The following is a 12,038-nucleotide window of genomic DNA, read 5'->3' as shown; positions in this document are numbered from 1 at the left end:
TCCAATTAATAATAATGGTGATAGAAGTGGTGTCAAAAATAAGAGTTTGATGCAGTGAGCGTAGTCTCTGTTCTGATTGTGTAAATTGTTCATTGGCAGCCTAATAAAAGCAGAGGGGATATGAAGGAGCTGAGAATGCTGTGTGCAGAGGACGAACAGAGCAGAAGCTGTTGGATGACTGCTTTTCGAATCTTTAAGGTAATTCTGCACTGCCTACATCACAGTACAGCCAACATGACTTCTAGCATACTTTTAATTCTTTGTAATGCAAGTAATTTGATGGCCTTTATTCACTACTCTGTTCCTTTTCCTTTGCAGTATGGGATCGTATTGTACCAGAATTACAAGATTCCTCAACAAAGGAAAACTTTACTTTCACACTTTTCAGCTCCTGTGGTAAGTTTACCGGAGTGATTATGCATGTAAGGATATAGTCTGACTTAGTTTAGGTAAATGATCTGCCTTCGTATGTAGTCTGTCTGCACTCTTGTATTTTGACTGTCATGTGTCTTTGTCTCCCTCTAGAGGAGCGTATCAGAGAACTCCCTCGTGGCAATGGATTTCTCAGGGAGGATAGGCAGAGTGATTGACAACCCGGTCGAAGCTCAGAGTGCTGCCATGGAGGAGGGGCACGCGTGGCGGGTGAGAGATGCTCGGCTTTTTGTTACCTGTTAGGTTTTTTGTTTTTGTTTTTTAATGATCCTTGCAGTTCTGTTTATGTTTGCTCCGATGATTATAGAGAGTTAGTTGGAAAAATTCATTTAACTTATAAATGTACAAGGTGACTTTTAAGTACTTGATTTAGGCTGTCTGAAATTCCATTTTCTGTCCAATTGTAAAGGAGACAATGATCAGGTTCCACAGTCTTAAAATTAGACCATGCGTTCACCACGTTTGATCTGATCTTTCCTTAGCCTGTTTACTGTTTTAGTGATTGTTTTTCACTTAAAGTTATCAGAATTATGTTAAGAAGCTACAAATTGCTGCTGTTTACTGTCGCTCAAACAGACCATGAACTAAACCACATTGTTTTGTCTCTGTGTGGCATCTTTCTCAGAAGAGGACTCAACGAATGAACATACTGGGGTCCAACAGTCCATTACACCACTCCTCACTAAGCTCAGGTAAATGCAAAACAGGAAAAAAAACTTGCAACTGCTCCCTAACTTTGCATATTCTTTCTGTGTATATAATGTTATTTTATAAAATGTACTTTAAAAAAAAATGTTATTCTCTGCAGTCATCCACATAGCTCAGCTCTGGTTCCATGGCAGGATAACCAGAGAAGAGTCCCACCGCATTATCCACCAGCAGGGACAAGTAGATGGGTAAGTAAGCTGGCAAAGCTTTTTTCTTTATATATTTTTACACTTATTTATTTATATATCGGTGTGTCTATATAGATATATAATCTGTAACACTAAGTGAAGGCTTTTACAACATTTCGTCTCCTTTTTTGTCGCACAGGTTGTTTCTGCTGAGAGTCAGTCAGAGTAATCCCAAGGCGTTTGTGCTCACATTGTGCCATCACCAGAAAATCAAGCATTTCCAGATCCTACCGGTAAGACTCTCGCTTACTTGTTACATGTCTCGTGCGTGTTTGTATATTGTTGCACCTGATGGCTTTACTTTACTGCATTTAAGTGCTTGCCAAATCTATTAGACCACAATTAAAGTAAGTAAACACAAGAGTTTTAGAACTCTGTCAAAAATTAATCAAGTATAATTCCTGTTCAGGTATGTAAGTAATGAACTCATTTTTTCCCCTTAAGATGCCAAATTAAATGTTTGTTATTGTTTTCAACTTTTTTAAAAATACAATATTAAATTTGGACCATTACATTAACCATTACAGAAACAAAAATATTATTTGATAATTACAAGCAGTTGTTGTTGTTGTTGTTGTTTAGGGCAGCTGTGGCATAAAACTCACACTGGGTGTTGGTCTAATACGTTTGTTAAATACTGCATCTTCCATGGTAGCTTAGTCTGTTAACCCTGTAATGCCAAGTGTACCATAGTTATGAGTGTTTGTGATCTTTAAACCACCAGTGTTTTTATATTTTATATTTTTATTTATTTTTTTATTTGTATGTATGGTATGTAGCCGCTGCACGGCGTCAACGTCATTTTAACGATATTAACGCTGACAGCACTAATATAAAAAACTAAATTGCACAGAAATTCCAAATGTGGCAAAATCAAAACACATATATGCAAATTGATATTTAATTTTTAAATTTGTTATAAGGTTCAGTAATCACTCCACTTGATGATCCAGGCTTTTCAGGGTTAAAGCATTATTTCATAAGCTATGTTAAAAAATGCACCGATCAGACATTTCAAATTATTTTGTTGATCCATAAGAGGAAAGTCTGATGTTGTCTTTTCCACCTCTTCCCTCCCTCTGCCGTTCGCTCTCGCCTGTGCCGCCAGTGTGAAGAGGATGGCCAAGGCTTCTTCAGCCTTGATGACGGCGCCACCAAGTTCACCGACCTGATTCAGCTGGTGGAGTTCTACCAGCTCAACAGAGGAGTGCTGCCTTGCAAACTCAAACACCCGTGCACCGTCGTGGCCTTATGACACCTTCGGATCACATGACCCCGCCCCCCAACACTTGACCTGACTCTGCCTAAAATGAAAAGAATCTCCCCGTTGATCGTTTCTTTTTGTTTTTATCTTTGTAAGAAGCTGGTGAATTGACTGACGTTGTTGTTGTTACACTTGTTTTTATATTGTTGTGAGCTTGCTGGAGACTGCTGTATTTTTTTTTTTTTTTTTTTTTTTGGGGGGGGGGATTTCGTTTCATCTGCATGGAGGTTCGAGGAGTCTGATGCACAACTTCACTCCAGAGGCTCGCAGTTTTAAGAGAAGATGAAAGAAATGAACACTGCCATTTGTGTCGATGCTGTTGCAGAATCTTCCACATTATTCTTACCAATAGTCACCAGAAAAGCGTGGACCCTCGAGGTTTTACCACGCAGCTCAAATGTGAGCACCGTTCCCCTTCAACTGGACAATCAGCAGGAGAATTGAAGCTTTCATGCGGACTACTCTGCTCTTTAAGGACAAACGAGTCTCGCTCATTTTTATCAAATGTCCTCAGAATGAATTAAGAGTTTGTCTCTTAGTTTTGTACTCGTGGAAGTGGGCATGGCATTGGATGCCGCATGATCTCTCAAGTGGCGCATTACTTAACTGTGAGGTGGTGCCATCGCCCTCTAGTGTCATAAGAATGCATGGACATTTTGAGGCACCAGGGTTTCTATTTTTTAATCCCATTGAGTTTTGCAAAAATTAAAGGTTATTGAAACAAAGCTTTTGGTATAAGTACAAAATCTTTTCCCACACACAGCTTCAGTTATTATCATTACTAAAGACAAAATCCACCTTTTTGCATCCTGGATTTTAAAAGCTCTTGATTTTCACATAAGCTTTTTATCTATTCTACCTGCAATTCAGTTTTCCAAGACATTCTTAAAGCAACTTCCACAAAAACAAACTAGAAGAGTGAATTTTGGTCAAATTAAATTGAGGCACAGTTGGGGAAAAAAAAATACTATTGCAGCTGTATGCAGGACGGTATCAGTGCTTCATTTCTCTTTGCCACAGCACAGGGAAGGATAACCACTAGCATTTCCTCTAGAGGTAACTACCAACACATCAAAGGAAATGTGGTTCGTTTTAAAAAAATAAATAAAACACAAAATTCCCCCCAGAGATGCAGACGATCCTGTGGGGAGCCTCCGTCCCACAGTGACGCTCCTTTGCTCCATAAATGACCTCATAACTGCTGTAAAACAAACATGTGGCAATGAAAACAGTTTGGCGTGCTCTGACATTAATGGCAGACTCTGTGCATTACTTCTCACATAATGTTGCCTTTTTTTTTTTTTTTTCTTTCTACCTGGAACTACTTGTACCAAGACACAGTCACACATACATTTACAGCCCACCTTTTTACAACCAGGAAAGACCTTTCACAAAAGTACACCATCAGAACATCCAACAGTGATACCTGTATCGCCGCCTTCTCGTTTTTCCTATCCCGGCCTTGTTACTCTTTCTTCAGCCTGCTCTTCGATAAAGTGAACATACTCTGTAAGCAGAGAGGGAAAACTGGAAATATTACTAAATATGTGTGTTTGAGTGACAACAATAGGAGCATCAGACTGAGAACAGCTCATACAGTTGGTCTGGAAGCAGTTGTGACTACCTTTTGTCCCACACAAAACAATTTGAATAATACAAATAAATGTTTTTTTGGCTGAAAACTTGTCTGCGATGGAGCTCCTAGAATCACCTGTTTCAGTTTGGAGTCTCCATATAGATCAGCTTTCTCGTTGGATAGACTCGTACACTCCCACTATAGATGACGCACAACTGGCATCTCAAAGTTACACTGGACGTAAATGTTGGAGGCTCTCGCTTTCCTCCACTTAAGTAGGTTCAGAATCAACAATCTCTGCGGAGTGTTTATTTTTTTTCTACCATTTTTACATCAACAGCCATCTATTATTTGCCAGCAGGTTGTCTTAAGGTATTTTAGAAGTGAGATGCAGAATAGCAGCGCTATGTTGACACTCCGTGTGTTCACCATTATTTATGTAAGATGCAATGGCTTTTTTTTGTTTTTATTGTTGCAGCAAAATGTTTATTTATTTACCTGGATGTGACTGATTACTTGAAATTTTTAGATATTTTTCTCGGCGCTGTTCAGTACTTTGTTTTTGTTTTTTGTCAGTACTTTAAATTCATTGTTCAGGGTGATTAATAGAATTGTAATGACATGACCTATATTGACTTTTTAGTTTTGATTATTCAGCAATGATTTGTTATCATCAGTCTTGTTATGAAGTCATGTTTAAAGCACACTGGCCTCCGTAGTGTTAACATTGTCATTCCAAATGATGGCACGCTGGAAAAATGAAAGAATGAAAGGTATCTGGGTTTCCCAAAGCATTGATCACTTTGAATTTTTTTTTTTTTCAGTTTTCTTTGACAGTTCTGATATTTATTCCAGATATCAAAATTTTCCAGAACACAAAACCTCTAAAGTTGGCTTTCTCGTGGTGTCCTTAAAGAACCATAGACATGAACTAAAGTAATAAATCCACAAATGTTTTGGGAAACTCGGTCAGGTAGAGGACAACATTGTTGTTAAAAAGGAGTTTTAGAAATTAAAGTAAAAATTTTAGATTGGATATAATAAACAATATTACAATAATGGTATCTTTTTAAGAATGAAAAAAGGACGATGCTGTTTTTAATCATTGTATGAATGTGGGAGGAGTCTGTCACTGATGTTTTACTTGCAGAGATTTGGACGAATATGGATTATCACACAAAGTGTTTCACAGTTGCTGGAAGTCATCCTAAGCTGCTGAGTCCTTACCGTTAGTTTTATTGTAATATGAAAATGTTAAGTACCCCCCAATGAGGCTTTGTTTTGATGTAGCAGATGTTACCATGTGAGGGACAGTACAGGGAGCTTTGTAAGTGTGGGTTTATATTTTACATAAAAACGGTAAGGGTTGTACTAACACTAAATGCGAAACTCAGTTTAAATTGGGGAACACGTGGAAGGTGGAGTAAGTATTTTTGGTTATCGATATTTTTGCCTAACTGAACTGAATACACCTGGGTTGCTCAGGGCGCACTTGAAGCATGTTAAAATTACTAATCTGTCAAAAGACGAGTACACAATGATGACAAACTTGGATATTGTAGTTTAATTAAGTTGAGACTTTTCTCCATTGCATGCACCACCCATTTGCTAGTTGTGATTACTTAAAGTATATATGGAGAAAATCAAACAGAACAAGCAATTTTTAAAGAACACGGTGTTTTTGGTTTTTCCATAATTTGTTTGTATTTTTTTCTGTTTGTTGTTAAAGGCCTGAAATACTGGTTTCCTGAGCTGATTCAACCCCCCTCCCGCACCGCCAAATACACACTCAAATTAGACAAGCGTATATCACTCATGTTGGAGCATGTTGTTAGCTTTGGCAGTCAGGTAACTTGTACCCACAGATCGTGCCTCTGATACACCCCACCACCATTCCTGTGCACCAACTAGGTCTAAGATGTGGACCAATGGCAAAGCTACTGTCCATAAACACTTGATGACTACATATAAATCACACTCACACTCTGAATCTGGTATAAGCTGTTAGGAATGAATGCTTTTCTCTTCAGCTGCAGTTTTGGTGTGCTTCTGGAGCTCAGACATTTGGCCCTTATTCTGCAAAGGTGGCGCAATCTGTTCTGACTCTTGTGCATTTTCATAACATTGTCATAATGCAAGATAATGTGGCTGTACAAATGAGTAAAAGTAAAAATGTCTATTAAAAATATAAACTTATGTATTTCAGGGAATGCAAAAAAGAAAACGGTAACTTCTCTTTTTGTAAGAGAGAGCTTCTGTATTCATAATGTGCTTTGCTTCAATCTGTAAAGAGTTTAATGGCTGATAAATCTTAATTGTAACCTTTTCAGGTATTTTTGTACAAATAAGGGACTGATATATTCTGTTTATTGTAATTAGAATAAAACATTAATACATTGATATAAAAAAAGACAGTGTTTGTCTTTATGCAGAGAAGCTTCCCTTTCATATGTCTTATTAAAAGTAGCATGTGAAGGTTTCTGTGAGGGACTAACACAGTACATTAAATTGAATGTGAAAAACAAATTATAAAGCTATTCTATCTGCTACTTTGGGTAAAACAGATAATTGAGTCAAGTGCTGTATACACTAAATGGACACATCTACTAATAACTAATTTTGGGTGTTTCATTCAGTCCTTTTGCATAAAACAAAACGACCCATTCTTGGGGGCTTTAAGTATTCCCTCATTTCGGGTGTGGTCCTGTAGTAGGAGGCTTCTGTTATAACAAATGTGTGAAATTTCTTCCAGGGCAAAAATTCACACAGACATGCCAAAATCTTGTAGAAAGCCTTCCTGGAAACTTTAAAAATGTGATATCATAAAACCTCGTGTTTTCACCCATGAAGTGTAATACTTGGTTATTCCAGAAGATGGTGCAGTGCTACAGCCAGCTCAAGAGCTAGCAAATAAAGTGTCTCTGGAAGTATTTGATAGATTTAGGATTTAGTACATTAAAATCTCAGAATAAATCTTTGTGATATGTGGTTAGTGGTGCTAAGAAAAGTTGGTAGTTGCGGGGCTGTCATTAAAGGCATCGTGAAATTGCCCTTTGACACCATCTGTCACGCCCTTTGGATTGTGAGTCATGTGTTGAGGCTCAGTTTTGTTGTGGGCAAAGAAAAAGTTTAAAGATTAACATGTCTGCATCTTCGCAGCCTGCAACCAAAGAAACTTTTATAACATCCGGACACAAGGTGAGTTGCCTATACTTTTGCTTAAAGCTTTTTTGTGCCCACTTTGCTGGAGAGAGTTTAACATTTGTGAAACTCTGAAAGAAATGGATTACTTTATGAACCAGTATTTGTTTTTCCATCTACCTTCTTAATCTTACAGCTCTAAATAGACTTTAATATAGGAGGTGCTATGTCTGTGCATTGAGTGTTTCTGTGTATCAGTGTTGGGAAGGTTACTTTTAAAATGTATTCCACTACAGATTACAGAATACATGCCCCAAAATGTATTTTGTAACGTGTTACGTTACTCAATGAGACAGGAAATGAAACAGGAAAATACCGCCGTGTAATCCATTTATTTCAACAAAGTAACTGTATTCTAAATACCACCTTTTTAAACGGTAACTGTAACGGAATACAGTTACTCATATTTTGTATTTTAAATACTTAATGGCGGTACATGTATTCCGTTACTCCCCAACACTGCTGTGTGTGTAGTTTGCTGCGATTGCCTTTAGGCTGTAGCTCAGGTGGCAGAGCAGGTCAGCCACTAATCAGAAGGTCGGTGGTTCGATCCAGGGCTGCCTCCTGGCTGCATGCCAAATATACTTGGGCAAGATACTAACCCCATGTTTGCCTACTGGTGGTGGTCAGAGGGCTCGGTGGCGCCAGTGTCCGGCAGCGCCAGTGTCCGGCAGCCTCGCCTCTGTCAGTGCGCCCCAGGGCAGCTGTGGCTACAAGGTAGCTTGCCATTGCCAGTGTGTGTGAATGTGTGTGTGAATGGGTGAATGACTGAATGTAGTGTAAAGCGCTTTGGGGTCCTTAGGGACTGAGTAAAGCGCTATACAAATGCAGGCCATTTACCATTTTTACCATTTAGATTGATTGCTTACCTAATATAAAAGTAAATAACATTCATTTAGACTGTGCGTTAACAAATATTGAAGAGGGGGGGGAAAATCAGTGTATTGACAAATGATGAATAAATAATGTAAAATAAGCATCTTTTCTGTTACCTTACACGGTTGGATGACACCACCTGTCAAACTGTCTCTTTCACTGTCACAGGAAATGTAATCTTTTTCACTCACACACAGACACTCTGTGTTAAGTTCTTATAAGTTCAGCCCAGTGAAAGTGCATGAGCCATCTAGTGGGAAAGTCAAACATGCAGTGAACCTCAAACCTCAATGCTCAGAAAAAAAGTGACAAAAGGGGAAATCAAATAGGTTAGTACCTTGAATTCCAAAGTCACATTTAATGTTAATATAGTGCACATTCGGGAAGCTGAAAGAACCCAGGTGGAGCCGCCCTCTTGATTTACAGTGGGGGGTTTGGCATACTAAATTGCATTGAAAGTTCTTTGGTGTAGTCCAGTAGTTAGCACCTGCTCTGGGAAATATTATAGCAATTCCTGAACTGAGTTAACAAGCAAAATGCAATGTTCTCATTTTCTCAAAGGAAACTATTAAGAAAAGGAGAAAAAAAAGGAGAAGAAAAACGGATATACCAGAATCCCTTTTTGATTGAAATGAATAAAAGAGGTGAACTGAAAAACTCACTGTGGACAATTAAATGCTTATTCAAGCTAGAAATGTTGAGACACACACACACTCACTCACTCACTCACTCACTCACACTCTGACATTTCTGGCCTGAGGATTGTAAATTCCCTCAATCCAGGTGTATCAATCAAAAATGTCACGCATGCAAAAATATCTAACTTTGATGACTAACATCTGCTGAAATGAGTGATCATACCCACCAGCACAGTGATCAGGAAGAATACAATAATTTGCTGCTTTGATAGAGAATTACATGTTGCCAGAGTAAGTAGGAGCTCCTGTCTTACCTCAGTGCTATTGCACATTAGCTTACATTTTGGCTTCTATTTCAAGATGTGGATGCTGGTTCTGAGTATTTCGAACCTCATTTTGTTAAGTCAGGATGCATTTTATAAAGAAAGAGTACTAATAGCATTAAAGCATTTTGACAGATTTGACTGTATGTAGTAGATAGAAATAGTAGAATAGCATTTTTACCATAAAGCACTTTGAGTGCTCTAGTTCATTCAAATTCATATAAACTTACAGGGAATTCTAATTATTTCAGGTTGATTTCCACATCATATGTGTAACACACATGGACAGCTCATAATGAGCAAAAATGAAAACAATAATAACACCAGGCTGGTTTACAAAAACATATTTTTCAGTGTGATTTCAAAGAAATTGTGTAAACAACCACTTTATTTAGTGGTGGTTTCAAATTGGATGCATTAGGCTTTTCCTTTGTCACAAAAAAAGTACCTCCTAACTGTGCAAAAGTACAATGCGTTATCATAAAATTACAAATTACTAACACTATTTTTGTTATTAGTTGTTTATTTTATCTTTATGTGCACATTATTTTAGTGCTAAATATGTCTTTATGTCTATATCTGTGTACATTTAGAGGATGTGGTAAAAATATATGTAAAAAGACTGAGTGCCCGTTTTTGTGTGTTTGTATGCACTGTGTGCACAAGTGCAATGTACATGTGTGTGTAGAGACATGGTAATAGCAGCTCCAGGAACTCCTTGTGAATCAGTCTTTCTTACGTTGGCCATGAGCCCCATTCCCATTGGCTGGTCTGGTGGGGGTTGGTGGGATGAGGGTGGTAAGTGGCAAGATAAAAGGAGCAAATGTCTCTTGTCCTGCTTACACACACACACAAACACACTCACCACGTGCCTAGCTGTCGGTCTCTTTGTGGACGCTAAAGGAAGAGATCCACTATCCAAACACCGCTGCTGAAGCTGAAGCTCACCTGTAGATGTGAGTATACAGACACACACAGATATTCATGCAACATGTGTAATCCTATTTGGGATAAGGATAAGGATAAGGGACTCACTTGTCATCTCAACAAGGGACAGAGACTTGCAGGGTGAAACACTTGTTGAATGATAGCAGTAGTGGAGCTCAGGGGGCAATGTTCATATGCTGTTGTGGCACTGAATCAGCAGTTTGACAGTCATTTCTGTTCAAATACGGTGTCTTTAAAGCTTGTGTTCTTGTGCTGCTATTCATTTAATTGCAAAAGGTTTGCTTGTTACTGTGAGACGTGTGAAATGGAAATTAAATGCGTTGAAATAATTCAATGTTAACACCAACAAGGAAGCCTTGATGGTGGCTTGATTTGAACAGATTCATGAAACTGACACTCTGTTATGAAACCATGCCTGTACTCTATACAGTGAATGCAAACGGAGCTTTTGGGCTGTTTAAGTTGTGCAAGCAATGCACATTTTCAATGACTGTTTGTATAAACTAAGCAGGATTGAAAAAGGAATACTTGTAGCTGTTATTCTGGCAGATACAAAAACTCCCCTAAATATTGTGACTTAAAACTACATTTCCAGCATGTAGCATCAGCTATGTGCTGTGCTGCTGCTGTCTCTGTTCACAGACTTGGATATAATATGGAGTGCTCTACTTGAAGCATACTGATGCTGAATTACTCGTATTTTTTTAAAAAAAAAATTCTGTTTACTTGAAAAAAAAGTTACTTTTCTTTTTTTAATTTAAAATGACATCACTGTCTCTTCTGTTGTTCACAGGTTGTTTTGGTTTATTGTGGGCAGAAGTAACACACATAATTGTATGGATGCTTCTGTTGTGCTTAGTGTGCTCTTGTATATTTAGAATTGTTTGTCTTTGTCCTTTTTTCCTCTCTCTTGTCTTTTCCTTTTATTGTTCTGGTCACATGTTGAAAGCTTTGTCTCTTTATGGCTCAGCTTAAGAAATCACCATCTAGCATTTCTAGTATTTACAGCACCTTGATTGTCATATACTTGCAGGAAACTCATTTTAGAGATAATACTAGACTGAAAAGAACCTGCGTTGAGAAAGCTTATCTTTCATCGATTTCCAGTAAATTAAGAGATGTTGCTTTTCTTATACATACTGTAGAGCTTCTCCTTTTGTTCATGGTAAAAGCATTTCTGATTCTGCTGGCAGGTTTATAATCTTCTTGGAGCACATTTCTGACATAAAGGTGGATCTTGCTCCCAAATGTGATGAAAAATCCCTTTTTAGACAGGTTTTATCAGTGCTGCCAGGTTTGTGCCAATTTCTGATGTTTCTGAGTGTTTTTTTTTTGAATGTCTGTCTTTGCGTATATTAGGAAATAGACTGTAGTCAACAGGATTTAAGAAAGGGTTATGCATAAAAGTGTCTTTATTACTCTGCATTAAAATCTTTATAAAACTGGGATGTTATTGGTGCCATTTCTGCTGCCCTTGGCATTTTTAGTGTCAGTGATACCTTTTATGTAGATAAATAAAGCATATATAAATGTCTAATTTCCAAAAAATGATTTTGGCTTTTACATTGTGACAGGAATGTTTTTTCAGGTGCAAATTGACTTGATGTCATTCAATTCCATTTTATTTATATACACCAAATCACTACATGCTTTATAATGTAAGATGGAGACCCAACAATAACACAAAGAAAACAGAGAAAATTAATTCAAGAGAGATATGTTCGATAGATTATAGGCCATTTGAAACAGTTTCAACACCCCTGCTCTGGATCAGAATCTGAACTGGAGCGTCGAGGTTTCACAAAGCTGTGAAAGCCCAGGCTGAACCTTTTGGAAGCAGGCGGTCACATTCCTGCTAGAGATGTTTATCAGGTCTTTTAATAC

The 12,038-nt window shown here is 37.9% G+C and overlaps 1 protein-coding gene across 2 annotated transcripts in view; it reads left to right on the top strand.

The window, feature by feature from the left end:
- Nucleotides 1-2,751, top strand: part of grb10b (growth factor receptor-bound protein 10b) — a 77,202-nt gene extending 74,451 nt beyond the window's left edge. Inside the window, exons 11-17 of one of the 2 annotated variants that reach the window (XM_085366260.1) lie at nucleotides 100-198; nucleotides 319-396; nucleotides 526-642; nucleotides 1,061-1,124; nucleotides 1,241-1,328; nucleotides 1,468-1,561; nucleotides 2,437-2,751. In XM_085366260.1, the coding sequence (XP_085222386.1) occupies nucleotides 100-198; nucleotides 319-396; nucleotides 526-642; nucleotides 1,061-1,124; nucleotides 1,241-1,328; nucleotides 1,468-1,561; nucleotides 2,437-2,583 (687 nt within the window). In that variant the 3' untranslated portion in view covers nucleotides 2,584-2,751. Of the gene's footprint in view, nucleotides 1-99; nucleotides 199-318; nucleotides 397-525; nucleotides 643-1,057; nucleotides 1,125-1,240; nucleotides 1,329-1,467; nucleotides 1,562-2,436 lie in introns of both variants that reach the window. The other variant, XM_085366259.1, reaches the window with a different exon arrangement.
- The last annotated feature ends 9,287 nt before the right edge of the window (nucleotides 2,752-12,038 follow it).

This window comes from Diplotaxodon limnothrissa, linkage group LG11 (assembly GCF_057381915.1).
Source record: "Diplotaxodon limnothrissa isolate DT_005_m linkage group LG11, D_limnothrissa_male_GT1.1, whole genome shotgun sequence".
Lineage (NCBI taxonomy): Eukaryota > Metazoa > Chordata > Actinopteri > Cichliformes > Cichlidae > Diplotaxodon > Diplotaxodon limnothrissa.
The sequence above is the reverse complement of the archived record's forward strand: the minus strand, read 5'-3'. Positions and strand labels throughout refer to the sequence as shown.